Source organism: Vulpes vulpes, chromosome 15, assembly GCF_048418805.1.
Source record: "Vulpes vulpes isolate BD-2025 chromosome 15, VulVul3, whole genome shotgun sequence".
Taxonomy (NCBI): domain Eukaryota; kingdom Metazoa; phylum Chordata; class Mammalia; order Carnivora; family Canidae; genus Vulpes; species Vulpes vulpes.
This window is the reverse complement of record NC_132794.1, coordinates 4,180,213-4,207,577: the sequence shown is the minus strand read 5'-3', so window position 1 is coordinate 4,207,577 and position 27,365 is coordinate 4,180,213. Positions and strand designations below refer to the sequence as shown.

General features: G+C 55.2%; 2 protein-coding genes across 6 annotated transcripts in view; one reads left to right on the top strand and one right to left on the bottom strand.

Annotated features, from left to right (window-relative positions):
* Positions 1-10,216, top strand: part of MX1 (MX dynamin like GTPase 1) — a 29,522-nt gene extending 19,306 nt beyond the window's left edge. For all 4 annotated transcript variants that reach the window (XM_072740012.1, XM_072740013.1, XM_072740014.1 and 1 more), the window contains exons 12-15: positions 2,591-2,749; positions 5,226-5,302; positions 6,248-6,496; positions 9,414-10,216. In XM_072740012.1, coding sequence (XP_072596113.1) covers positions 2,591-2,749; positions 5,226-5,302; positions 6,248-6,496; positions 9,414-9,644 — 716 coding nt within the window. In that variant the 3' untranslated portion in view covers positions 9,645-10,216. The remainder of the gene's footprint in view (positions 1-2,590; positions 2,750-5,225; positions 5,303-6,247; positions 6,497-9,413) is intronic.
* Positions 10,217-14,855: 4,639 nt separating this feature from the next.
* The window catches only part of TMPRSS2 (transmembrane serine protease 2), a 35,396-nt gene continuing 22,886 nt past the window's right edge, over positions 14,856-27,365 (bottom strand). For both annotated transcript variants that reach the window (XM_025983380.2, XM_072740010.1), the window contains exons 7-14: positions 27,144-27,254; positions 24,019-24,062; positions 22,243-22,414; positions 20,839-21,014; positions 19,767-19,862; positions 18,679-18,821; positions 18,187-18,339; positions 14,856-16,290 (exon numbers count right to left, since the gene is read on the bottom strand). In XM_025983380.2, the coding sequence (XP_025839165.1) occupies positions 16,279-16,290; positions 18,187-18,339; positions 18,679-18,821; positions 19,767-19,862; positions 20,839-21,014; positions 22,243-22,414; positions 24,019-24,062; positions 27,144-27,254 (907 nt within the window). In that variant the 3' untranslated portion in view covers positions 14,856-16,278. The remainder of the gene's footprint in view (positions 16,291-18,186; positions 18,340-18,678; positions 18,822-19,766; positions 19,863-20,838; positions 21,015-22,242; positions 22,415-24,018; positions 24,063-27,143; positions 27,255-27,365) is intronic.

The following is a 27,365-nucleotide window of genomic DNA, read 5'->3' as shown; positions in this document are numbered from 1 at the left end:
AGCTCAAAGTTAATCGTATACAGACCAGTGATGAAGCTGCAGCCGCTGAGGGAATTTTAAGGAAACTTGCTTTCATTCAGGCAGCTTGGTGGGTTCCGTGACTTATTCCAGCTGACCCGAGGCTCGGTTTGACCGCTGTCCTTGGCTTTGGGTAATGAACGTGGGAAGATAGATCGTGCCATTTTTTGCACAATTCAAAAGCCACACCTCTCGGTCCTGTCTGCTCCTTGGCAGAGGGCATGGAAGGTGGGACGAGATAAATAACAGTGTTTCTTGGTGGAAAAAAAACTAAGGAGGTGGCCACTCGCCACGTGTGCACAGCTCCCATACTGCTTACTGATCCGCGGCGCAGAGGGTCGAACCCCTGCCGTGCGGTGTGTTCTTACATCAGGGAGGGACCACTGTCTCCCCCTTTTTTTTCCACTGTCCCTTTCAAGGAAGACAAGGGTCCTGACCTCCAGCAACCCCCTCATGCATTGCTCAATAAGCTGGCGACGGCACACAGCCCGTGAGCTAATGTAGCTCATTTTTTTTTTAAGGGGCTAAGTTCCTCCCAAAGAATGATCAGTTGCAGATCGCTGGGCCCCCACCTGCAAGAAGAAGAATTTAGACTCCTAACTCGCCCCTCATTCAGAGATAAACTCAAAATGGATAAGAAACCAAAATATGAGCCCTAGAACTCTAAAACTCTTAGAACAAAAATGTAGATTTGAATCTTCGTGACTTTGGATTAGGTGGCGGTTTTTAGATACAGCACTTACGGGATGGGCGACTACAGAATACTAGACGAAGTGGACTTCATCAAGATTAAAAACGTGTGTTTTTAATCCTCGTGTGTGTGTGTGTGTGTGTGTGTGTGTGAGAGAGAGAGAGAGAGAGAGAGAGAGAAAAGGCACCCCACCCCACCCCACCCCATAGAACAGGAGAAAATATTTGCAAACCACACATCTGATAAGGGTCCAGAATCCAGACTATACAACGAACTCATAGGAGTCAACAACAAGAAGACAAATAATCCAAATTAAAGATGGACAAAGGATTAAAGGAGATATTTCTCTAAATGAAGACATACAAGGGGCTCATGGATGCTCGGCGTCATTAGCCATCGGAGGAATGCAAACCAAAGCCACGGGGAGACGCCGTCTCACTCGCATGTTAGGATGGCTAGCGCGTGTTCATGTCCCCATTACTGGTCTCCTGGGACTTTCATCACAAAGACCGGGGGTCTGAACAAACCTATCTTCTTATAATCCTGGAGGCTGAAAGTTTAAGATCAAGGAACCGGCACGTTCAGATTCTCCAGACGCCTCTCTCCACGGCCTGTAGACGCCACCTCCTCCCTGTATCTTCATGTGGACTTTCCTGTGTGGGTCTGTGCCCTGCTTTCGTCTTCCTATAGGGACACCAGTCAGATTGGATTTGATCGCCTCTTTAAAGGTCCTGTTTCCAAACACAGTCACATTTCTGAGGTGCAAGGGGTTAGGACATACCAATTTCGGGGAGATACAATTCAGCCTTTAGCCGCAGACAGCGGAATCTTTATTCAGCCACAGAAGGGCATCAAGCATTCAACATGTTCCCACGTGGATGAATCTTGATGACATCTTGCTAAGTGAAGGAAGTGAGACACACAAAAATACACTTTTTAAAAAAATTCCGTTGATATGGAATGCCCAGAGCAGGCAAATCCATAGAAATAGGAAGCAGGTGAGTGGTTTCCAGATGCTGTAGGGCCAAGGAATGGGGGGGCACATGCCGATGGGCACAGGTTCCTTGGGGGTGACAGAGGTGTGTGAGGATTAGCTAGTGGGGATGGCTGCACAATTCTGTTAATGTTCTAAAAATCACTGACCTGTACACTTTATAGGGTGGATTTTGTAGCATCTGAATTATGTCTCTGTGTAAAACAAAACCAAAAACAAAGATCCTATGAGAAAATGTCTCCCGACCAAAAGAGGATGATACCCAGACCTTGATTCCTGGTTGGTTCTTCGAAAAGAGGCACCAGAGCCCTCCTGAACTTCTACCAGCGGAGGTAGCCTCCGCGGTCCAGTTTGTTGAGAATAAAAAGAATTCCAAAAGTATAAAGGAAAAGTGTCTTATGGCAGACAGTGACCTTATGTGCCTGGTGACTCTGCTATATTTATATTTGATTTATAAACACGCTCCACTCACACTATTGCACGTGACTTCGTTCATGATATGTCACTGATTCTGGGTGGTGTTCATGGTCGTTTTTATTTTTCCTGTGATACAATTTCTTTGGTAAACATTACAGGATTTCCTCCTGGGAAAGTTCCTCTTCCTTGCTCCTGGGTTGTGCATTCACTGCCCTCTGGTGTCACACCCCAGCTCCTATACTTGCCGTCTGGAGATGACTAAGGAAAATGGTCTTGAGATCTGGCTTTTTATTGCAAACCCCGAATTTCTTTCAGTTTTGCAAATCAGATTTGAAAAAGAATTTTTTTTTTTTTTTTGCCCCTTGCCTCTCTGTGTTTGCAGAAAGTCTCAAATGGTAGTGTGTTAAAAAAAAAAAAAAAAGAACCGCAAGGTTATTTCTGTAAAATAATTCAGAACCATTGTCTTCCAGGTTACAAAGCTATATATAAGCAAATGGAGAAATTTGAAAATCGGTATCGTGGCAGAGAGCTGCCAGGATTTGTAAATTACAAGACATTCGAAATTATTATAAAACAACAAATCAAAGAACTGGAAGAGCCAGCTGTTGATATGCTGCACACGATAACTGGTGAGTTCTTGATTTTGCTTTTATGCATTTTATGTCTAGGGCAGGGAAAGGCTTGAACCCAAACCAGTGCTGAACTCCAGAGTCCTCTGCCTGGGGGTGTTTTCCAGCATCCGAGAACCGGACTAATTCTCTGGTCCTCTGGACACCAACTGGGTGTTCAACATCTCGGTTCAGTTCCGATGCTGAGTTAGCACTGATCTTACAGCATAAAGGCTCAGGCCCACAGGAGGGTCCCCACTTTAGGCTGGGCTTCCTTTTTTTAAAAAAAAATTTTTTTTTTCATGAAAGACACACACAGAGAGAGGCAGAGACACAGGCAGAGGGAGAAGCAGGGTCCCTGCGGGGAGCCCGATGTGGAACTTGATCCCGGGACCCCAGGATCACACCCTGAGCCAAAGGCAGATGCCACCCAGGCATCTCTAGGCTGAACTTCCAATGGACAGACTATAAATTGGAGTTTCCACAGCCCGTTTCTCAGATTCTATAATTTGCTAGAACAGCTCACAGAACTTAGAAACACACTTTACTTCTCTCTACTGGCTTATTTTAAGGGATGTACTTACCTTTGCCAGTTTATTATAAAGGATGGGAGTGAAAGAGATACGTAGAGGAGGTCTGGGAGGGTCCCCAGGGCAGGTGCTTCTGCTCTGTGACACGGTGGTGGGGGGCACTACCCTCTTGGCACGTGGCTGTGTTCAACAACCTGGAAGCTCTCTGAACCCTGTCATTTAAGGTGTTCAAAGGAGGTGCAATCCATTATCTCAAGGACATAATCGATTATTAACTCCATCTGCAGCCCCTTTCTCCTTCCCAGAGGTGGCGAGGTGGGACAGTGGGGTGGAGAGATGGGGCTGGAAGCTCCCGGCTTCTCAGCCAGGCTTGGTCTCTCTGGTGACCAACCCCCATCCTGAAGCTGTCCGGGGCCCACCAAGAATTAGAACGAGAGACGCTCCTATCACCCAGGAGATTCTGAGGGATCTAGGAGCTCCGGGTCAGGAACCAGGAACACTGACCAGATGCATATTTCTCATGGTCCACACCCCCAGGCAGCTCCACAGCTGGGATTACTTCATAGTCTCAAAATACTCCATGTATTGAAGTCTCTGAGGGTTAAGGTTGACAGTTGACTGTCCACTGGGGGAGAGTGTTGGGTGTTCTAGAGTGCCGTATGAATGTAGGGTGTCACAGCCGTTGTCATAGTCGGTGGGAGACGTCAGATGGTGAGGAGCGATGTGGCATTCCGCAGGACTGGCCAATCCCTTCTCCTGGAACTGCCATGCTCTTGGGTTTTCAAGACGTCCACTGAATCTCTTTTCTTTGTCCCCACCGTAGCTGATGCCATCATCGCCCAGACTTCAGCTGGCTCATTTCAGCAAGAAGTAATAATCATTCATGGATCGGTGAACCCGTAGATGTTGGGGCCAGTCCCATGGCAGCAGCTTACAACATGTATTTTTGATAAAATGTGACCTTGAATCTTAATAAGTGTATATCAAGATTGGTAACTGCGTTGTGTTGATCAATTTTTCACTCTTAATTTGTTCTGGAAAAAAATTCGTAGTGCTTAGAGCCTTATAGTCATAGAAAAAAAACCTTTAAAACCCACATATATATGTTTACCTCCTTCGGTTTCAGAGAGATATGATGTGGAGTCAATGAAAGATTTCAGGGCACCTGGGTGGCTCAGTCGGTCGAGCCGTCTGACTCTTGATCCTGGCTCAGGTCTTGTCCTCAGGGTGCTCCACTGGGTGCGGAGCCTACTTGAAAAAACAAATTTTGAGCATAAAGATGCTATGCACATCTTATTAGGATAGAATTCTGTGAGGAAGGGAAATGGAAATATGAGGAGTTTCAAAAATAAAAAGAAATAATGTAAATTTTCTGATTGAGTAAGAGCATGTTCATATAATTTTTTTTTCAAATGGGTAACATGGACGGTTAGGTCCTATTGATACATTTAAGGGTGCTGTGTTTTACTATAGAATATGAATATATTTATAACTACAGAAATTAAATTCTTTGCAACTATTTTTGCTTAGGATGAAAACAATTTCTAAGATTTTATTTATTTATTTGAGAGAGAGAGAGAGCATGAATGGAGGGGGCCAGAGGGAGAGGGAGAGAGAGAGAATCCCAAGCAGACCCACCACTGAGCACAGACCCCGAGCTGGGACTAGATCTCACAACCCTGAGATCATGACCTGAGCTGAAACCAAGAGTCTGGACACTCAACTGACTGGGCCACCCAGGTTATAAATGTCAAAGAAATATACAGGGAAAGATTAGGCTTTAAAATTCTTCCAGATTGTTCTCTAGCAAGAAGGTACAGCATGGCCTCTGTCCCCGAGTGGGAAAAAAGGGCGGTAGGGGGAGGAAACCTCATTTCTCAAGATTTCATCCTCTCATTCTCTCTCTCTCTTTTTTTTTTTTTTTTTTACAACCTACAATAAGGAATGAATCTTGTTTTTTTCCTCAGATATGGTCCAGGTTGCCTTCGGAGATATTTCAAAAGCAAATTTTGATGAATTTTTCAACCTTTACAGAACTACCAAGGTAAAACTGACCACATGTTATTCCAAAAAAAAAAAAAAAAAAGTCAGCCTGATGCTGGAAAACAGATGCCTTGGATTAAGACCATGTTCACTTTCTTGGGTATTTGGAGAAGCGGGCTGGGCCGGGGGGCTTGGGGCCTGTCACTTAAGCTGCCTGGGTCTCTGGAAGGAACATGGAAGAAAATGTTTGGGGTGCACCTAGCAGTTTGCATCACACTTGGTGGCCGCCAGTGAGCTCCGGGGACACCAGATATTTTCTGCATGAGAGACCTATTCCCCGGCCTTGGGGAGCCAGTTTCTCTGAACTGTAGGAACGTGAAGCGTACAGAATTAAATGGATTTAAATTTGACCCCACTTTTACCCCGTGAGCTCTCTGATGGGCATATACTCCTTTTTTGTTTGTTTTTTAAGATTTTATTTATTTATTTGAGAGAGAGAGAGAGAGAGAGAGCACAAGCAGGGGCTGTGGCAGAGGGAGAGGGAGAAGCAGACACCCCGCTGAGCTGGGAGCCAGATGCGGGGCTCGATCTGAGCTGAAGGCAGAAGCTTCACTGACTGAGCCCCCCAGGTGCCCCTTGATTATTTGGGACTCCATCTAATCCCGATTAGATTAAAACTCCTGATTAGATGGAAAAGATCCCAAAAGAGAAAGAATCTGAGAAATCAGGTCGGCACGCAGGGCCCGTGCGGGTTCCCAGGCTCAGGTCGGAGGGGTGGGGGGTCGCGGTCTGGGCACACGTGCGGCCCCAGGCTCCCGGGAGGTTGTGACCCCCGGCCGGGGTGGGGGCCCCAGCCCGGATGGGCCAGCGTGGGGTGCAGACCTCAAAGAGAGGTGCCGTCCTCATTCACGCGGGAGCCGGTTGGCCGTGGGCTTCGCGGGGGACCTCCTTCCTCGACCCGGGGATTTGTTTGAGGGAACACCGCCCTGCCTCTCTTTTGCCGTAGTCCAAAATCGAAGACATTAAATTCGAGCTGGAGAAAGAAGCTGAGAAGTCCATCCGACTTCACTTCCAAATGGAGCAGATCGTCTACTGCCAGGACCAGGTCTATCAGCGGGCCCTGCAGAGGGTCAGGGAGAAGGATTCGGACGAGGAGAAGAAGAACAAGAAGACCAGCAGCATGAGCCATGACGAGGTTTCTTCCGTCAACATCTCCTTGTCTGAAATCTTGGAGCATCTGCTGGCCTACCGCCAGGTGAGTCTGCAAGCATCTCCCAGAGACGGTTTCCACCCCGTGTCCTTTCCTTGAAATGCCTCCCCTTGGCCCCCCCACCGGTCTGTGTGGCCACCGCCAGCCGGCGGCTCGCCCTCCAGTCCTGTGGGCCCAGACATGTCCTGAAGATCCCATCTCGGCCCTACTGATGTGCAATGGGCCCCTGTCAATCACCCTCCCCCTCTTTGTCCTGGAGTCTTTTTCCAGAACCTGAATTCTGCTGGTTTGCTTTTTTTAAATAAAGATTTATTTATTCATGAAAGAGAGAGAGAGAGAGGCAGAGACCCAGGCAGAGGGACAAGCAGGCTCCATGCAGGGAGCCCGATGTGGGACTCGATCCCGGGTCTGCAGGGTCACGCCCTGGGCTGCAGGCGGTGCTAAACCGCTGAGCCCCCCAGGGATCCCTCATGGTTTGCTTTTTATATATGTCAGGAGCGACAGGATTACATTAGCAGCTTTTTACACAAGGCCTCAATGTCTAATGCAGCTGGTAACCCTCCCGCCAGCCACCCCCCCCCCCCCCCCACCAAATGCTGCCCACTTCTTTCTTTTTCTTTTCCATGGTGTGGTAAAATGTGCATCATGTAGAATTTACCATCTTAATCATCTTTAAGTGTCCAGGTGAGTGGCATTAAGCACGCTCACGCTGTTGCGCGGCCTTGCACACCGCCTGCCTCTGGGACTGTCCCCACCCCGTCCCCACGGGACGCTAAGTCTGCATCCCCTCCTGCCCCCCTCCCAATGCCCCCATTTTGCTTTCCTATTCTATGGATCTGCTTATTGGAGGTAGCTCCTGGAAGTAGACTCGTGCAATCTCGATCGCTTTTTTTTTTTTTTTTTTGCAATCTCTTTGTGTGTCTGGCTTATTTTACGCAGCATAACGTTCCTAAGGCTCATCTGTGCCGTAACGTGTGCCAGCCTGCCCCCCCTTTCCCCGTACAGTGATATTCCGTCGTATGGGGCGACCACGTTTTGTTTCTCCACTCCCCTGTCCATGGACATTGGAGTTGCTTTCGCTGTTGGGCTGCTCTGGATAAGGCCGCTGTGGCCGTCTTTTTTTTTTAGATTTTATTTATTTATTCATGAGAGACACAGGCAGAGAGAGAGAGAGAGAGAGAGAGAGAAGCAGGCTCCATGCAGGGAGCCCGATGTGGGACTCCACCCCGGGACTCCCGCTGTGGCCGTCTTTTTTAGGCAGAAATGTCCCCCGGTTCTTGCTCCTCCCAGCCTCGGTATGAATTTTCGAATGAGCTTCCCCACCCCCCCATTCCTGATGAGAAAAGAGAGCTGTTGGCATCCTCCTGGCGATCCTGTGCATTTTGTCGCTGTGCCGGGGAGAGCTGACATCTTTGTGACGGGAAAGATTTCTGTGCAAGAGCCTCATGGGTCTCTCCGCTTTGCGATCTCCTTTTTGGGTGCGGTGGGGTGGGGGGCCCAGAGGTGTTGGGGTGTTTTGTCTTGGTGTCGACGGTGCACACTTGTGAAGTTTGTTCCCACGTGGTTCCTCGCATCTGTCCCCGCTGTGAGCCTTTTCTTCCACTGTGTCTTGCTGGCTGTTGGATACGGTTTCCGCGTCTTCTTTCACACGCCAAGCCCGTGCGGACGCTCCCCTTGCCTGTAGGACTTTTGCAGCCAATTCTCGTGTATTTTCCCAATGAACACGATGCCAGCGGTGCTGCCCCTCACGGCCCTCCTTCCCGACCACACCCCCTCCCAATCCGCTGCCTGCCTCCCTCCTTTGCTCTGGGCCCTGCAGATCATCCGGGATGCTCTCCCTGAGGTTCACGTCAGCTAATGATCTTCATTGCACCTGCATCCTCTACTCCCCTTTGCGGCGTGAGAGCGTGTGCCGTCCTGAGGTCAGGATGCGGTGTCCCCGCAGCCGACCCTGTCCCGGGTGTGCTCATCGTGAAATCGGGGATGGGGGGCAGGGGGTGTCCCTGGGGTCAGCGGTTGGCATGACGGCCCGGCTCGGTGGGACCTGGGGAGGGCCAGGGTAGGGGTCCAGGGCGCCTGTTGTCACCACTCAGAAACTTCTCCTCCATCCCCAAGGAGCTAGTTTCCTGCAAATGTGGCCGGTCTGCATGGTCCTCTGTGTGGCCATCCTCCAGCATCATCTTCCGTGGGGCCCCAGCCTCTGCTGCTGGCTCCTCGTCTCCTTCCCTCCACCTCCATGGGGTGGCCGGCCACGTCCCTCGCTAGCTGTCATCCCCGGCACGAGCAATGTGTCCCAGCACTGCCCCTCGGGCTGCATTCACTATGCACTTTTCTGCACCTGGCATCTTTTTAAACTTTGGTGTTTCAGCTTGTTTAATCCTTTTTTAACCATCTCACAAGGCCAGGAGTAGCCTCAGTATTTCCTGGAGAATAGTGAGGCTGAACTTGCTGGGGTGCCGGGATGAATCGGCTTCCCGAGAGATGAGCCTGTCTCAGGAAAGAGAGGCTTGTTTCAGGGGCAGGTGGGGCCTGGGGAGGGAGGTGGGGTTGGCGAGGCTGACTTTGGACACGCAGACCCCGCAGGAGGTTCCCCTCTGTGGATTTTCACAGCCCAGCCTCTGTTCTGCTAAATAACTTTTGTGTTGTTTAAAAAAAATATTTTCAGCGGAATTGTAAATAAATCGAAAATGGAGTTTTCTTACTCCATCCGGCCATTTACCTTTTTCACCCGCATTTTATCATCTCTGATCAGAGAAGGAAGCCGAGGGGTCAGGAATCCCTGGCGGGGAGGTGGAGTCAGGGCTGGGTTTGGGGGGGTCCCCGCTGTACTGTGGGTTCCCCGCTGCCTCCAGCCCAGAGGACAGTGCTGGGTTTGAGAGATCCGGGCAGGGGGGACCTGCACCTGCCAGGCCCGGCCCCTCCAGCACCCCCCAACCCTCTGTGAACTCTTCTTCCCTGGCAGGAGGCCACCAACCGCATCTCCAGCCACATCCCCTTGATCATCCAGTACTTCATCCTGCAAGTGTATGGCCAGAAGCTGCAGAACGGCATGCTGCAGCTGCTCCAGGACAAGGACACCTACAGCTGGCTCCTGAAGGAGCGCAGTGACACCAGCGACAAGAGGAAGTTCCTGAAGGAGCGGCTGGCGCGGCTGGCCCAGGCTCGGCGCCGCTTAGCCAAATTCCCTGGTTAAGGCCGGCTCCCTGTCCCGCCTGCATCTCCAGGGCACGTCTGCAGGAGCAGCACCCGCCCTCTCTCCCCAAACCCACATCGCAGATACTCGAGGAGTTAGTAGCCAGTCTTCCCGGTCACCATCCATGCTTGTCCCTGAGTGGGCAAGGACCTCCTAAGAAGACGCAGGTCATGATTAAGAGCGAGACTTAGGGATCGAGTCCCACGTCGGGCTCCCTGCATGGAGCCTGCTTCTCTCTCTGCCAGTGTCCCTGCCTTTCTCTCTGTGTCTCTCATGAATAAATAAATGAAAAAAATCTTTAAAAAGAAAAAGAAGAAGAACGAGATTCAGATTGGGGGTGGACGCCGCCGCCCTCCTGGTTAGGAGAAATGATTTTCTGCCCTCGGGGTTGTTCCCCTTGAACCCTCTCCATCTTCCACCAGGGGACCAGTGCATGCAAAGCATCGTAGAAGGATTAGTTCCTGCTTTTGTGCAACTTCTTTCATGCACCTGTTTTGGGAGCATTAACGCCACGTGTGGGTGCTCTTAGAAGCTGTATTTCACTGATTTGTAATAAATTTGTTTATACCAGACATTGCTCTGATGCCTTATGTTCGGGTGGGGGGTGGAGAAACCTGAACATGACAGCGGGTGGGACCCCAGTGCGGTAAATGATGGGGCGCTGGCCTCCGTGGCCCGGCCAGGGAGAGCGCAGGAGCCAAGCAAAGAATGAGGCCAGAGGGAGCCAAGGACTCAAGCTAAAGAAATGGAATATAAATGAAACAAGAAATGTGGGTGAAGGGGGTCAAAGGTCCAGGCTTCCAGTTCGAAGACACATAAGCTGACAATACTATATTGCGCATTTGCAAGTCGCTAAGAGCGTAGTTCTTCAAAGTTCTTATCACAAGAATTGTGAGAATTGTGAGGTGGTGGATGCTAATGAACCAGACTCGATGCGATGATTATTTCACAAAAAGACAAAAAGCACACAAGCCCGTGAAGGGGGGCGCCCAGCGGGGTTTTGCAGGCAGATGCTCTGGCTGTGGCGGGGGTCCGGGAGGTGGACAAGGCGGGGTATTGACCTTGAATTGCCCTGGGGGAGCCCTGCAGAGTCCCGACTGCCCTCCTTGGTCTGGCCAGGGCTGGGGACACGTGCAGACACCCCGCTGTGGGCGGCTCAGGCGTGGGAACCCCAACAGCGGGTTGTGGTCATGCGGGGCCCAAAGGGATCTGCCTCCATGTCCCTAGAGGGGGTCAAATTGTCCGAGCCCACGGGAGAGCCCCTGAGGGAGGGCTGGGAGCGGGTGCTCTCCGGGGAGACACATTTCTGTCTGCACAAGCAGTGTGGGCGGTGGGAGCACCGTCTGCCAGGTGTCCGGAAAGGGAGAAGCTTCCCAGGAGCTGTGCGTTTCCAGGCAACGGGGGCTTCAGGCCGAGCCAGCCAACCGCTTGTTGGGGGAAGCAGACTAGTGATTCTGTCCCCTCCGCAGCCAGTCCCACCCCCCAGGTCTCTTCTGACGCTCTGGATGCTAACGACCCCCAGTGCTTTGGCGCAATCTGAGAATTTGCTGACAAGGGAGGATGCCGGGAGAGCTGATGGGCTTTCCACAGGTTCCAGTCCGCACCTCATGCCTTTTACGCCAATGACACACCTGAGGGTTGACTCACAACCACTGAGGGGCAGGGGCAGGTTTCCTTCCTGCTGAAAGGAAACATTATTGCACAGACTTTTTTAAAAAAAATTTTATTTATTTATGATAGTCACAGAGAGAGAGAGAGAGAGAGAGAGAGAGAGAGGCAGAGACACAGGCACAGGGAGAAGCAGGCTCCATGCACCGGGAGCCCGACGTGGGATTCGATCCTGGGTCTCCAGGATCGCGCCCTGGGCCAAAGGCAGGCACCAAACTGCTGCGCCACCCAGGGATCCCTATTGCACAGACTTCTGCAAGAGTCGGGGAGGAGCAGGCCCTCCTACAGCATGTGAGGCCCGGGTCCCTCCTGTTAGCACAAGGATGCGGCCCGCTTCTGGGAGGGGTGTGGGGGACGGGGCTGGGCTGGGTGACATCTCCAGCACCAGGCATCCCCCCACCCCAGGAGGGTTCTGCTGGGACCAGAGCAGCCGGGGATGTCAGAGTCGTCCGGGGGTCTTCTTTGCTGTGCTTCTGATGTTGCTGGAGCTTGAAAGAGAAGGTGGATGAAGGAAGCTGAGAGTGTGTGCTCCCGAGGATGGAACTTCCCAGGGAACATGCCTGCTGCAGACTCACGAGGTGCTTGTAATTCCTTTTGTTTTATGCAATTTTTAAAGATTTTATTTATTTATTCATGAGAGACACAGAGAGAGAGAGGCAGAGACACAGGCAGAGGGAGAAGCAGGCTCCCTGCGGGGAGCCCGATGTGGGACTAGATCCTGGATCCTGGGATCACGCCCTGAGCTGAAGGCAGACGCTCAACCCCCGAGCCTCCCAGCCGTCCCAGCAATCACTTTCATTTGGATCCCAAACAGCAGGTGTTTAGGGATCCCCCAGGCCTGCCCCAGGGAAGCATAATGTCCTTTCTCTTGTGTGTTCAGACTCAGGGAGAGACAGCTCTGGAGTCCACTTGGGGTGACTTCTTTGCTCAGACGGCAGCCGGGCTCAGACGAGGGGTTGACATGTCCTCCGGTTCTCCCATCTGCTGTCCCTAGCCACCCCCTGGCCCTTGAGGGACACTGCCAGGATCAGAACCTGCATCTCCAGTTGCTGCTGCCCCTTCCTCTAGAAGGAAAGTCCATCTATCTGTCCAGAATCTAGTAGAATATCCAAGATGCCCACTCCTGAACCCTCTCTTCAGGTAAGTCTGGGGCTCCGTTGACCCCACAGGATGGCGCTGAGTTCAGAGCAGACCAGGAGACGGGCCAGATAGAATTGAACTGATGAAAATAGAAAGTCTTGGTTTTCCAACACAGGGTCTGACATGCTGTAGGTGCTTAATAAATGCTGGGAGAGGGGACGGGGCGTGGGACACATTGGCATTTGTTCAGAGGACTTTCTGGATTCGTGACTATCTCCCGAGGAGCTTCAGAGCACCCGCTTTGATTACTGTCGCTCTCGAGGGAAAGTAAATGCAACCGGCCAGCCAGAAAAGTTCCTCAAATGTCAGTTTTCATTTCAGAGGAAAGGAACCCAGGCGGCAAGTCCTCCACCAGGTAACGGTGAAGGCAGCGAAAGGCACACCACACCGCCCTTGGCGTTCCCTTGGTCAGACCTATTCTTTTCCTCCCCGGGAAGAAAGATCAAAGTGGTTCCGTGGGCTCTGGGTTGCTTATGAGCTCAGTCTCTGTAGTCACAGCGAGCTTCTAGAAAACACCATCTGTGGGATGGGTTCGTTAAAAATGAGGCAGCTGGGACATAAGCAAAATTTTTTTTTTAATTTACTCATTTGAGAGATAGAGAGAGCACAAGCATGGGGAAGGGCAGTGTGAGAGGGAGAAGCAGACGTCCCACTGAGCAGGGAGCCCGATGCAGGACTCGATCCCAGGACCCTGGGGTCATGACCTGAGCTGAAGGTAGATACTTAACCATCTGAGCCACCCAGATGCCCCCATTAGTGAATTTTCAAATGTCACTTGACTCTGGCTTTTTCTCAAAACACTGGGTTTACCAGGAGAAGAAGGTCCGACGTGTGTTGCGTCATACATCACCCTCCCTGAGTGCAATGCAGTGAAAGGCTGGGGCCTGGGGCCTACCCCACCCACGGGGTGCGTGCAGCTCCTTACAAAGCCAGGCTCGGGGTGAGGCCTTGGTTGGAACGGGAAGCGGCCATGAAATCAGAGCGGAATCAGGTAAGCCCTAGAAGGACAGAGAGAGAGAGAGAGAGCTGAGAACAGGCCTGGAACCTGGGTTCGAGGCAGGACTGTCCCGCATGGACAACTCAACCGGAGGCAAACGGAGGGGAGTGCAGGTTTCCATGCTGGGAACCCACCTGCTGAGCCAGCCGCAAGAGGCACCATGAGGACCAGCACACATGACTCCCTTTCTATCAACACGCGTGTCTTCACTTTCATTAGTATTTGGGGTTTTTTTTTTTTAAATTTTTATTTATTTATGATAGTCACAGAGAGAGAGAGAGAGGCAGAGACACAGGCAGAGGGAGAAGCAGGCTCCATGCACCGGGAGCCCGACGTGGGACTCGATCCCGGGTCTCCAGGATCGCGCCCTGGGCCAAAGGCAGGCGCCAAACCGCTGCGCCACCCAGGGATCCCTTGGGGTTTGTTTATATTAGGCCAATGAACTTACATCGTCGATAAAGGTTTTAATGCAAAACTATCAGGATCTCCCTAGTTTCAGCGTTCCGGCGAGATCCCCTAAGTCGAGTCGGCATCACGCACAAGTAAAACCACTGGCAAGGCGGCTCCAGCATGAAAAAAGTAACTGAAAAGATTGTCGGCTGTGAAGGCCCCCGACCTGTCTCTGCGTGTCCCCTAGAAGCGATGATTCGCTATTCACTAATTCAGCGTTCCTGACGGTTTTGTGGGACATAATTACCATCAGACTCGACTGTATTTCAGGGCATGGCCTGACAAAAATGTGTGTTTTATCTTTTTTTTTATTTTTTATGTTTTATTTATTTTTTTAAATCTTTTTTTTTTAAATACAGTTTTTTTTCCATAATTTTAACCCATCTTGATATAATGAAGACGATCACCTGTCATGTATGTAGGGCCCACGGGGTTTGTGGAATGAAGGCTCCAAATGGATTTCTGTTCTCGGGCAGATGAAAAACTCATCCAGTCAGTCTTTCTCTCCTGCTCACGGTCCCGACTCCATGGGACTGGCTGAGGAGGCGGTGCTGTCACCAAGAACCAAGAGGGGCTTTGGGGGACAACTTTAGGGGACGAGATGCTGAAGGCATTTTTTAGCAGGCTGGGCCTGGGGATGATGTGTGGGCTAATGGGCAGAGAGGTCTGGAAGGGAGTTGGGTCTCAGGGTGTGAGTCTAGGGGAAGCGGGAGCCACGGGTGATGCCCATGCAGGAGATGCTGCGGGTCACCTCCGACCGGCCAGGCCTGAGGGCCGACAGGACCAACCGTAAGACCCCATCTGCGCTCGCCACCCCTGCGCCTCTCGGTCCTCAGACCAGCCCCCCCCCGCCCCGCCCCTGCCTCCAGGGGCAGCAGCTACTCAGCATCCTTGCCCGACAAGGAGGTGCAGACCTGGTCGGCTCCCCATGCAGATCTCCAAAGACTCAATAAACATTTGGAAAAAAAAAAAAAAGTATAATTTATTTGTACAATGCTCACAATTCAATTTTACAGTTTTAAAAAAAGATACAAACCAAAGAAGACAAACAGTGTCACATACAAAGAAGCTAAGGAAGGAACACGTTCTCACCCCAGCGATGCTTTTCAAAATCTGGCTTGGAGAGCCGGGACCCGGCGGTGCCGAGGGTTGGGAAGGCCCCCAGGGATGCTGCGGCCAAGGAGGCACACGGATCTGAAGCATCCCGCACCCCCGCCCGGGGATGGGACCCCACGACCTTCCCCTTTCGGGGTTAAGCCCCAGCAGCAGAATCGTGCGTGAGCAGAGGCAGAGCCTGGGGAAAGCAGTACGCACGGGGCAAGAGCGCTTCTGCTCCCCGCCCGGCATTCAGGCCTGGCCCTTCCCTCCAGGGAAAGGCCTCAGGGCAGGAAGGGGCCTCAGGGCGTCCCCACCCCCTCCTCTGCTCTGTTGCAAGCCCAGGTGCTGCTCCTCAGCAACACCTGTGTGCAGAACCCTTTGCAAAGCCCGTTCTAGCCGCCACCGATGGCACTTGGCCGGGACCATAGTCTCAAAGAGCCAAAGGCAGCGACTATGCGGAGGCATCAAGACTCGGTGAGCACTGAGGTAGGTAAGTAAGGTGTAGAAGCTTCACACCGAAACAGTGTCTCTTGAATCACACATCCCTGATTTCCCCCGGGGGTGGCCTCAATTTCCATGTGATTGGCAGGCCCCAAGAGGGTCAAGCACGGCACCCCCAAGGACGAGGATGGGGAGTGAGGCTGGGTCTCCCTTGGGGGCGCCCCCGCCCAACACGCGGAGGCCAACTGCCCAGCAGCGCGCATGCGGGACGTGTCTGCAATGGCTTTCCTTGTTCCGAGGGCTCTGTCTACACCCTCGCCCTCACGTCCTCAGCCATGAAGGGCTGGTCCCTTTATATCCAGCCACCATCCGGGGTTACTGAAAAGGCACTAAAAAATGATCAATGAAGACCCCTGTGGGGAGACTGGCCCTGGGGTAGCCCTCCAGAGCAGTGGCCTCAGAGCCTGCCCCTGACGGTCCCACCTGGCTTTCTCCCTTTCAATCTCAAGTCATCCAGCAGCTGAGAAGTCACTGGCCCCACGTGCATCCGAAGGTGGACCCCGGAGAGGGCTCGGAAGGAAGATCCCAACGGGGGAGCCCCCACCCCATTGCTCTGCGTTGGCGCTGGGTGCCTGCACCCAGCTGGGCCTGGCCACCCTTTATGGATGAGGGGTCAGGGAGCAAGTTCCGCAGAACCGTGGAGAGTGCCAAAGACAGACAAATTCACTATTTAATAACCATGAAAGGACCTTCGAAGCATCTCTAAAAATACATCATGTGCGAGGAATGGAGAATCAGCCCCTGCATCTCCTCGAGGAACAAGGACAAAGGCCACGGGGATCAGCTGTTTGCCTGTTTGGCGGGAAAAAAAGAAATAACGTTATTTTCTTCAGACATAAAAGGGGAGCCAATGGTTTTTCTTCTCCCTAGATTGACTCAGAACCTAATGAGCGAGCTAAGAGGGGCCACGAGGTGTTTTTCCCACAGCACAGAGGCCAAGGCGTTGGGCTGGAGGAGGTGGACAGGGCAGGTGTGAGGACGTGGCGTGTGCACGCGTGTGGCTAGCACAGCCGGCGCGTGGGCCTCCTCCGGGGACCTCAAACGTGACCTGAGTCCTTGCAGCCCAAGTGCTTAATTAGTGCCACTCGGGCCTGTCACTCCATGTGCTGGACAGTCGGCCCCTTGGCCTGGCCCAGCCGGCTCCCCCTCCAGCCCGCAGCCCCCCCAGCAGGACAGAGGTGGTGGCCTGTTTCCAGCGCTCGGCCCTTTACCAGCCACAGCCTGGCCCCGCCCCCTCCGCCCCGGGGTCACGTGAAGGTATCAGGTCCCAGGGTGTGTGATCTGCGGGACATGCAGGCCGCGCCACATCAGGCCACCCCTCTGGTTTGATAAAGGAAGTTTGCACCTTTCTGTGTTTGTGAGCCCTGCTCCTGGCCTCCCAGGGAAGCTACACCCTAATTTTCACCCCGGTCAGAATGATTTAACCAGACTTCGAAGCCTGGGCCCTATTACTGCCCTGAGCATGCATTGTACGTCCGTTTTGTTAGCGACTAACCTCACAGACACGGTTCAAACTAAAAACAAGAGTAATAATGTGGGCAGCCCGGGTGGCTCAGTGATTTAGCGCCGCCTTCAGCCCAGGGTGTGATCCTGGAGACCCGGGATCGAGTCCCACATCGGGCTCCCTGCATGGAGCCTGCTTCTCTTTCTGCCTGTGTCTCTGCCTCTCTCTCTCTGTGACTATCATGAATAAATAAATAAAATCTTTAAAAAAAAAAAGAATAAAAATCATACTTAAAAAAATAATAATAAAAAATAAAAATAAGAGTAAGAATGTCCATTAATTCCATCCCACTCCTCTGAGGCCTGCAGCCTCGCACACACTGAAAACATGGGATACAGTTTGCAAATTTACGGGATGTTCTTCGTCATGATGACGTGTCCCTCTTGAGGCCACGTACAAGCCCTTAGTCTACGTCCCTAACCCGGAGCACTCACTCTGAACCACCCCGGGCAGCCATCCTCACTACTTGGGCTCGAATAAAACTCTTTTTTTTTTTTTTAAGGAATTCTAAAAGTTTTGTTCATCTTGCGTGGACAGGATGTGCCCCTCCCTCAACTGCGTGGGCCCCTTGGGAAGCAGAGAGGAGACAACAGAAGCTTCTCTTTAACCAATAAGCCCGGCCCTGGAAGGGGTGAAATCGGGGCAAAGCGCCCACCGGGAGTCCTCGGGGTGGGGGTGGGGGGTGAGATCCGTTTCTAGCCCAAGATCTGGGCGGAGCCTGAGAAAAGGACTCTGCGAAGTGGTGAGGGGCAGGTGGGAAGGATTGCAGGGAACCCCCCGGGCCCTTCCCTGTCTTTACCTCCTCTCCTCGTGCCAGAGAGCTCCAGCCCAGGGCCCACGGGACCGGGCACGGCCACGCCCCCTGTGGCTGGTTGGCCTTGCTCTGCTCTCCGCCCATCCCCAGAAGGTGATCCCGTGAGGTCTGGGTGGGTTAACGGGCCAGCAGAGCGCGGGGAAGCCCATCTAGAGCTGGCTCTGGACTCTGAAAAGCTCTTCCCTGGAGTTTTTCCACCTGAGTGAGCCCTGGGCCGCACGCAGCAGCGAGGGTGCACAGTGGAAGGACGGAGGGCGGTGCTCACTGCAAACCAGAGCCTGGGAGGTGGAGTCTGGGTGCCCCCCGCCGGGAGCCCACACCCCACAGACTTCTGGGCTTTGACAGCAGCCTGGGAGCGCGGGAAAGTTACCCTCATTTGCCGATAAATCCAGTCGGTGAAAACAGTCACGTTTCCGTACACCCCCGGCCTGTTAGCCTTGGCACAGCCGGATCCCCAGCTCGTGTCGCCGATCAACCACCAGATGCGGCTCTTCAGAGTGACCAGGGGACCTCCACTGTCACCCTGGGGGACACAGCAAGAGCAGGGGTTCAAGCCGCAACCCGTGCACGCAGCCGGCCATGCACAGAGGGTGGGGGTCGGGGTCACCATGGGAGTTACGAGTGGGTGTGCGGCTTTCGTGTCCCCCCCCCCCCGAGGGACAGTGACCTATAACCCCGAGACTAGCGTGTACCAGGTAGGAGCTGCTACCTAAATTGTCGGCCGTAGTTTAAAATAGTCCAGAAGCTTCTATCTGTCCCACCGACAAGCTGACAAAATTAAAACCCCGGGGGGGGGGGGGGGCGGGGGGGGGGACGCGGCGGCGCCAGGTGGGCCGCAGCACAGGTGACGGCGGGCACTCACCTGGCAGGAGTCGACGCCTCCCCGCAGGAAGCCCGCGCAGATCATGGCCGGAGTGACCAGGTTGTTGTAGACGTACTTGCTGTTGCAGCGCCAGGGCTCGATGAGGGGCACCATGACCGCGTTCAGCTCGTCCGAGGTCTTCCCTGGGACAGAGGATGATGCTCAGCTGCCGCGTGGCCAGCGGCCCGCAGGGGACAGTGCACTCCCTCCCGGGACACACCGCGGCGACAGCAGCGCCCTGGGCATGTCCCGTCCCTCCTACCCCCCACCCCGGGGAAGCTGGGTCATCCGGACCCTTCCTGTCCCGAGAGGGCCTCCTCTGTGTTCTAGAACCTCCCCCCCCCCCCCCCCCCCCCCAGCCACTGGGCCCTGAGGCTCCGTCCCACACCACCCTGCTCCTGTGTTCCCACCCTCAACAACCCCACGGCCCCACTTCTCCGCTCCCCTGCACGTCAAGACGTCTCTAAGCCAGCGTGGGCTCTTGTCACCGCCGCCGCCTGGCTCCCACCTGGCCGCCTCCACATGGGTGTCCTCCGGGCACCGCGGGCTTCACGTGCCAACACGGGGCCCCTCCCTGCCCTCCTCCGCCCCAAATCCTCACCGCCCCGGACTCCCCGGCTCGGGAAGCAGCACCACGGCCCACCCTGGGGCTCAGAGCGAGAAGCAAGCAGCTGCCCTCCCCGGGCCCCTCACGCTCCCCGATGTGGGCTTTCTTTTTCTTTTATTTTTAAACATTTTATTCATTTATTCATGAGAGAGGCAGAGACCCAGACAGAGGGAGAAGCAGGCTCCCAGTGAGGAGCCCGATGTGGGACTCGATCCCGGGACCCGGGGGTCACGCCCTGAGCCAAAGGCAGATGCTCAACTGCTGAGTCATCCAGGCGTCCCCTCCTTCCTCTTTTCTTAATAAGATTTATTGATTCCTGAGCTGGAGGAGAGGCAGAGAGAGAGGGAAAATCCTCAAGCAGATTCCTCTCTTGAGCCTGGAGCCCGAAGTCCTCTAATCATGGGGTTAGGAGGATTAAACCTAGGACCTCCCACTTCCAGACCCGGTGCTGTGTCCCCGCGGGGACCCCGGGGAGCCTCACCTTTCTCGAGGGTGGCCCCCCACCCGGAAATCCAGCAGGACTGCTCCGGCTCTAGCATCATGCCCGGGTTAGGCAGGCAAACTGGCTTCACTCTGTCTGTTCCCGGGAGAGAAAGCGCGGTGAGCTCGGCCCGGTGGGACCGGGGGCCTGGTACCCGCCTCCATGGCTCAGGGACAAATCCTGCCTCCTGTCCCTGCCAGGCCCCTCCTTCCCAGGAGCAAGGTGCTCCCTTCTCCTTGGCAATGGGATTCTTTGCAAGCTCTGCTTCTAAAAACTCACAACTAACGTTTTTTTTGGTTCTTTTTCCAGACTTAAACCTTCGAGAAAAAGAGCAAATAGGTTTCAAACAATGAAACTTTTTTTGAAGCTTAAATCTTCAAGGAGCACACACTTCAAAACACACAGTGTCGGTGTATTTTGGTGGCAAAGAAGGACACACGGGCGGCAGCGGCCGAGAAGCTGACGGGCACTCCCAGCCCGCACCTCCGATGCCCCCTGGACCGATTCCTTCTGGGGTCTACACTGTATCCCGGCTTGAATCCAAACCCCTACGAGGGAGGGACGAGGCTGGGCTTCATCTGTGCCCACGTGGGCCGGAACATTCCAGCGGGGCCCTTGGATGGACTAGAACGGGGGCCGAATGAGAAGCTGAAGGAAATCGGTGTTGTTTTTTATTGTTGTAAACTGTGAAGTATCTGGTTTTCGGGATTTATGTAAAGAAAGCAAAGTAGTGATGAATTTTAGACAGATAGTTCTCAACCGGAGGTGACTTGGCCCCCGGGGGATGTTTCACAACGATGGGACACTTTTTTTGTCACAATAAAGGGCACCGAGTGGGTGGATACCTGGGATCCCGCTATATGTCCTACTATGTGCAGGAGGGCCCCACGGCCAAGAGGCATCCGACCCCAAGTGTCAACAGCGCTGTGGCTGGAAACCCCTTCTGGACTTGCCCGTGTTGATGAAATCATCACTCAACGCAAACCCCTCCGCCCGGTGAGATCGACCTCTGTCCTCAAGATGTGGCCAAAGCTCTCCGTGCACCCTGAGCCCCAGGGACGCAGGTCCATACCGTTAAAAGTCAGAGGCGTCTGCAACTTCATGAGGGCGATGTCGTTGTTCTTGGTCTTGGAATCATAATTTGGATGGGAAATCACTTTTCCCACCCGGTGTCCGTGTCCATAGAACATGAAGGATTGTCTCAAAATTCCCGCGAAGGCCGTCCAGTACCGCGGGTTGTTTAGAGGTCTGGAAGGCAGAGCCGGACAACGCTCAGCATCTCAGATGCACGAACGTCACTCACTTGGTGACACTCAAAAGCGGGAGCCACGTGTCCCGTAGGTGACACGACCCACTAGGAGCTTCAGGACAGGGCAGGGCAGGCGAGGAGGTCTCAGGCTCCTCCCTCAGCTCCACACGGCTCCCACCCACCCCCCCACTCCCTGCCATGAGGCCTGTCCCTCCTGTGCTCCTGCCCCGGCCTACAAACCCTCCGGGTTCCAAGGACAGTTTCACTTGGGCCTGATGCCTCCTTGAGGTTTCAAACCTCATTTCTGGCAGGACTGGGTCTTACCTATGGGGCATCTTCTCGCACACAGTAGGTGCTTAATAATAAATGTGCACGGATGCCTGGGCTCCAGGCCTAACAGCCATCAGGGCATTAGCTTTATCTAGGTGCTTCCCTTTCGAGAGAATCCCAGTCCCAGGGAGGGGGAAGGAGGTCAGAGAGGGAACACCGCTGGGTAACGAATGTGGGTCCGTCCACCCTCCCAACAGCCCTCGGGAGGAGCCGGCTCGCCTGTCCGGCAGGTGTGCAGAGGTGACGCCGGCCACCTTGAGTGAGCAGCCCGCGGCCACGTGGCTGGGGAATGGCAGAGACCGGACCCCAGCCAGGCTCGAGCTCACTCCAAATCAGAAAGGCAGCTCTGCTGTGCCAAGTTTCCTCCAGAACAGGCACGTGACCAAAAATCTCTATGTTTAAGGAACAAGGAGGAAGACGAGTCCTTCCACAAAAGCTAGCGCTATACCTTATGGCCACCTCCCCACTCCCTGCCCATCTGCGCGGCCGGCGTCCGAGGGAACCTTGGGGCAGAGCGATGGGAGGTCCCCTGGTGTGCTCCTGAAGACGGGCATCCAGGAGAGACCAGGCCTCCCACGGGGCCACGGGTGCTGAGAACCCAGGGAGGGTGCGGGCTGGAAGGGGCCCCGCTCACAGCAGCACCTGTCGCACACGGAGCCCACCTGGAGCGCACCTGCTGAAGGGACGGGCTTGGCGTCCGCTCCCCACGCACGAGCTCACCCGACCCTCCGGCAAGGCCTCCGCGGTGGGTGCCATGCCCACGTCCAGGCAAAGAAACCAGAGCTTGAAGAGGTCAGAGACTTCCCTCCGGGTCACACGGCCCCAGAGCCACCTCCAAACCCATGACCTCACGGCCCTGAGAGCCGCCCGCCCCCCCCAGCCCTGTCAGGGACTTACTCCTCCACACAGTGGGCGGCTGTCACGATCCACTCGGGGCTGATAATAGAGCCTCCACAGACGTGGGTGCCCTGGACGTGCAGGCTGACCTGCCAGGGCCAGTCCCCCAGGGAGGCGCTGGTCCCGCCCACGATCCGGCTCTGACGCGTCACCTTCGCAGAGACCCCGCACTCTGAAAGCCACAAGCGCCGCCGGTGAGCACAGCAGGGCCTCCCCGGGACCCCGCAGCCTGGGCCCAGCCAGCGGGTGGCTGCTCTCGCTGCCTCTCATTCCCACTGGTCTGGGGTCCGAATTTGAGAGAATGTGTCCCGATCTCTTTCCGGTGGAGGGGAGGAGAGGATGGCCCTCCAGCCCCCCAGGCCCCGGGGCAGCCCCGCTTCTGCGGGCACTTGATGCCACCTTCTGTTCAGCACTCACCCCATCAGTGTCTCTGGCAGGCCCGGCCCGGGGGCCTTGGATAGTAAAGGGCCTGCACCTGCTTGAGTCATGGGGAGACCCGATGCTCAGAACAAAGCACAGGAGGGTGGGCAGGAGGGAGGGAGGAGGAGGAGGAAGAGGAAGGAGAGGGAAGTACAGGGAAGGAGGGGGAAGGAGGAGGGAGGAGGGGGAGGGAGGAAGGGGAGAGAGGAGGAGGGAGGCAGGAGAAGGATAGGGAAGGAGGAGGAGGGAGGAGGAAGGAGAGGGAGAAGAAGGAGGGGGAAGTACAGGAAAGGAGGGGGAAGGAGGAGGGAAGAAGGAGGAGGGAGGCGGGGGAGGGAGGAGGGGGAAGAAGGAGGAGGAAGGAGGGAGAAGGATGAGGAATGAGGGGGAGGGAGGAAGAAGGAGGGGGAAGGAGGAAGGGGAGGGAGGAGGGGGAGGGAGAAGGGAGAAGGATGGGGAAGAAGGGGGAAGGCAAGGAAGGAGGGGGAAGTACAGGGAAGGAGGGGGTAGGGGGAGGAAGAGGGAGGAGGTGGAGGGAGGAGGGAGAAGGATGGGGAGGGAGAGGGAGGAAGGGTGAGGGAGGGAGGAGGAGGGAGGACAAGAAAGAAGGGGGAGGAAGGAGGGAAGATGGAGGGAGACAGAGGAAGAAGGAGGGGAAGAGAGGAAGAAGAGGGAGGGGAAGTGAAGGAGGGAAGAAGGAGAGAAGGGGAGAAGGGAAGAAGGAACAGGGAAAGGAAGGAGGAAGGAAGGGGAAGGAGGAAGGAGAGGGAGGAAGAAGAGGGGGAGGGAGTGTGGGACCCTCAATGCCTGGCCTGGTGCCACTTGTGCGCCGCACTCTCTTGTGGCCTAAAGCAGCTTGAGCTGTGCTCAGCCGGGAGGCGGCGGCCGGGACCGTGGGGCCGGGACCGTGGGGTCACGCAGCCCACCCAGAGCAGCTGCTAGTTCCATCTGCTCACCCTGAAAAGCTGAGCTCTGGGGCCATCCCAGAGAGGGGAGCCCAGGGACGGTGCACCCACCCTGGGAAAAGTGTGGGAGCCGTACATAATCCCGACACAGAGACGGGAATCGCCAGGGCCCATCCGTCTCCCGAGCTCGACGTCCTCACGGGACGGTGCTCCTGGACTGGAGGCTGAAGGCGGCGTCTCCAGGACACCGCGGGCCAAGACAGGTGTTCCCTCGGGGGGGGGGGGTGGGGGGGGTGGGGGGGGGTTGCAGAAGGGGCACAAGGCCTCTGGGCGCATCCCAGCCCATCACCCCGCCTCCCCAGACCCAGGGGAGGCATTTCTGAAGGTACAGAGTGACTGTTCCTATTTAGGGAAAGATAAAAAAAAAAAGGAGTAACCAAGCATCACTTACCTATACAGCGTAAAGAAACCACCGTTTTTGAAGAACAGACGTCACTACAAAAGAACAGGGCACGTTCTGGTCACTGTGATAAGCAGGGGATGCTCGACTCTTAGAAAGAAACATTTTCTCCCCGTGTTCTCAGTCCCCCCCGCTCCCCAAGACTGAAGACTCAAGGGGAGTGGATCCAAGTGGGGGGTTTCAAGTCTCCGCTGTGTGACCTCGGGCTGGTTACTTAATCTCCCTGTGCCTCAGTGTCCCCCATCCATAAAGCGGGAGAATGAGGGTAGCAGGTTGGACTGGTTGTAAGGGGGAAGCACCCAGTTACACGAGCTACTATTTTTATTCCCAGAACTTAAAAGTCAGCCTCCGGTCTTGCACGGGAGCCCCCACCCCGCCCCTGCACGTGCAGGCCCCTGCGACTGCTGTGCGCTCACGGCACATGCAGCAAGAACCACCGATCGACCGTTTGCTCAGGAGCCGAAGAGCAGTTACTTGTTTGGGAGGAGAGTGTTCGAGGCTACATACAACCCGCGCGTCCTGCCCCAGGGGGAGCTGCCCCTAATACATCTCGAGGGGGAGAAGCAGCCCTAGCGTGCGGGCGTCTGCAGCTGGTCAGACCCACAGGGGCCAGGCCGAGCCGTGCCCAAGCCACGCGGTGAGCGACAGCCTCCTCCGCTGGCCAGCGGGGCTGATGGCACCAGTTGGCCAATCCCGCTGCAGCCTGGCTCCATGCCAGCCCCCTTCTAGAGGAAAAAGCGTGAAGATGCCAATCACAAGGGGCACCTGGGTGGCTCAGGGCGTGACCCCGGGGTCCCAGGATCAAGTCCTGTATCGGGGTCCCCGCAGGGAGCCTGCTTCTCCCTCTGCCTGGGTCTCTGCCTCTCTCTCTGGGTCTCTCATGAGTAACTAAATAAAATCTTAAAAAAAAAAAAAAAACAATCACAAAATCATCTCGCTTCCTAACAGCATCCAATCCAGAGCAAAGCCCCTGCTTCCTCGAACCTCCCCAAAAGGACCCAACACCAGCCTGAGTCCTATATATCAAGTCACCTCTGACACCCTCACACCGAGAGGCCCCACAGTTCCAAGGACACTCTGTGGCCTCCAGTTGCAAGACATAACAACGCCAAGAGAACACAAGCTTTCATTAAAGGAAGATGTTTTGGGGGCACCTGGGTGGCTCAGTGGTTGAGCATCTGCCTTCAGCTCAGGGCATGACCCCCCGGGGTCCCGGGATCGAGTCCTGCATCGGGCTCCCCGCAGGGAGCCTGCTTCTCCCTCTGCCTGTCTCTCTCATGAATGGATAAATAAAATCTTTACAAAAGTAAATAAAAGAACAGTTTTCTAAGAGTCATGAGGCTGATTGTCCTCCGTGTGGAGGTGGACACAGAGGTGAGCCCTGCAGCCACCAGCGTGTGGACACGCCCGCGGTCACGCAGGTGAGCCCCGCCGGGAGCCTGTGGCTCGGGTATCAAAGCCAAGAGAAAGGAGCCTTGGCCCCCTTCTCCATGTCCGGGACACCCCGTGCCAGGCAAAGAGCGCCTCGTCCTCCCCCCAAACCCGGCTGCCACCTTGTGAGGCCCCGAGGCTCCTGCGGGGAGGTGCCAGCGGCCCCCTGCTCAGCCCTGATTCCGCGCGTGAGCGTCTCGGGGGAGGACGGGAACACCTGGCCTTGACGGAGAGCCCGGGCAGCTGCGTTTGGCTTCCTGGGCGGGCAGGCAGGCGCACCTGGCCAGGCCGGCCCTCCTCCCGGGCTCACCCCGTCACATTCCTGGGGACAGCCGGGCGGAAGCCAGCCCCCCAGCCACGCAGCCGCCAGGAATGCAAACCGGCCGCTAGGCTCCCCCTGGAAGGAAAGGAGGGGCGCCGTGGCTACCGCAGCCTGCCCCGAAATGCAGCCGCTGGCACCTGGGCGGCGGGGAGGAGGCGGCCCGGCCAGCCACCTGGGGGTGACTGATGGGGACCTGGGAGCTGACCAAGGCTCGTGCACAAAGGACGCTGTGTGACTTTGCCACTAAAGGACAGCCACGGAGTAACGACGATCCTAGGAAGCCCGCACACCCGGTGAACATACGCCAAACAGCACGCGGAGCTTCCGCTCCTTCCCTCGGCCCTGCTGGCCGGTCAAGCCGTCCGTCTCGGGATCTGTTGCTCGGGTGATTTTCCATCCGCTGGACACACCGTGACCTCCCCAGGGCCACACGCTGGCTCCGAGGTGCAAGACACATCGCTCCCCGCCCCGCCCAGGCCCCTGGAATGCTGCCCTCCCCCCCGGCACGGCGGCCTCTGGCAGGTGGCCCAGGGCGAGGGACCAGCTGCCCCTGCCGCCTGGGATGGAGGGGTCCCTGGGCAGCAGGACGTCCGGGCTGAAACTGGCAAAGTCCAGGGCAAAGCAGGCTCAGTTGGTCACCCCGGTTGGGACCCCGAGGCTTTCTCTGGGATTCCTGGAGATACACCCTGACATGCTAATGTCTGGGGAGTAAAGAATAGCAGTAAGGGGGGTGCCTGGGGGGCTCCGTCGGTGAAGCGCCTGCCTTCACTAGGGTCATGATCCCGGGGTCCTGGGATCGAGTCCCGCATCGGGCTCCCTGCTCAGCGAGGCCGCCTGTTTTTCTCTCTCTCTCCCTCTGTGCCTCCACCCCCCTGCCCCTGCCATGCTCGCTCGCTCTCAGATAAATAAAGAAAATCTTAAAAAAAAAAAAAAACGCAGTAAGGAGGACTCTCCATTTTATGATGTTATCCAGTGGCAGCAAGGGCACAAACCAAATGACAAATAAGCGCAGCTGGTGGCTCAGCGGTTTAGTGCTGCCTTTGGCCCAGGGTGTGATCCTGGAGACCCGGGATCGAGTCCCCCTTCGGGCTCCCGGTGCATGGAGCCTGCTTCTCCCTCTGCCTGTGTCTCTCATGAATAAATAAAATCTTTTAAAAAAATGACAAATAACCCACAGCTGCTTCCCAAGGACGAACCCACAGCAACCAGCCCTGCGTGGAGTCCAGTCTCCTCATGAGAAACTCAGCGATGCAAGGAATTACGGGGCAGAGCAACCAGCCTCGGGACCTCGTGGTTCTCCGTGGTGTCTCCTACTCGCTCTGGGGACAAATTTTCCTAAAGGAAACACGAAATCGCCACCTACCTGTGGTACAGTTTCTTGTAGAGATCCATATGGCCGGCGCTTATGTTCAGCTTCATGAAGCTGGTGGCCCCGCTGTCATCCGCTATTCCTTGGCTCGAATAGAAACTATTCCTAAAAGAGGCAGAAAGTGTTCATTGAAATGAGGGCTTCGTCACAAGCCATTGCAAATCCGGTGCCCTATCGTCGCACGTCTCTCCGGCGGTGCTCAGACTTCGAGGAACA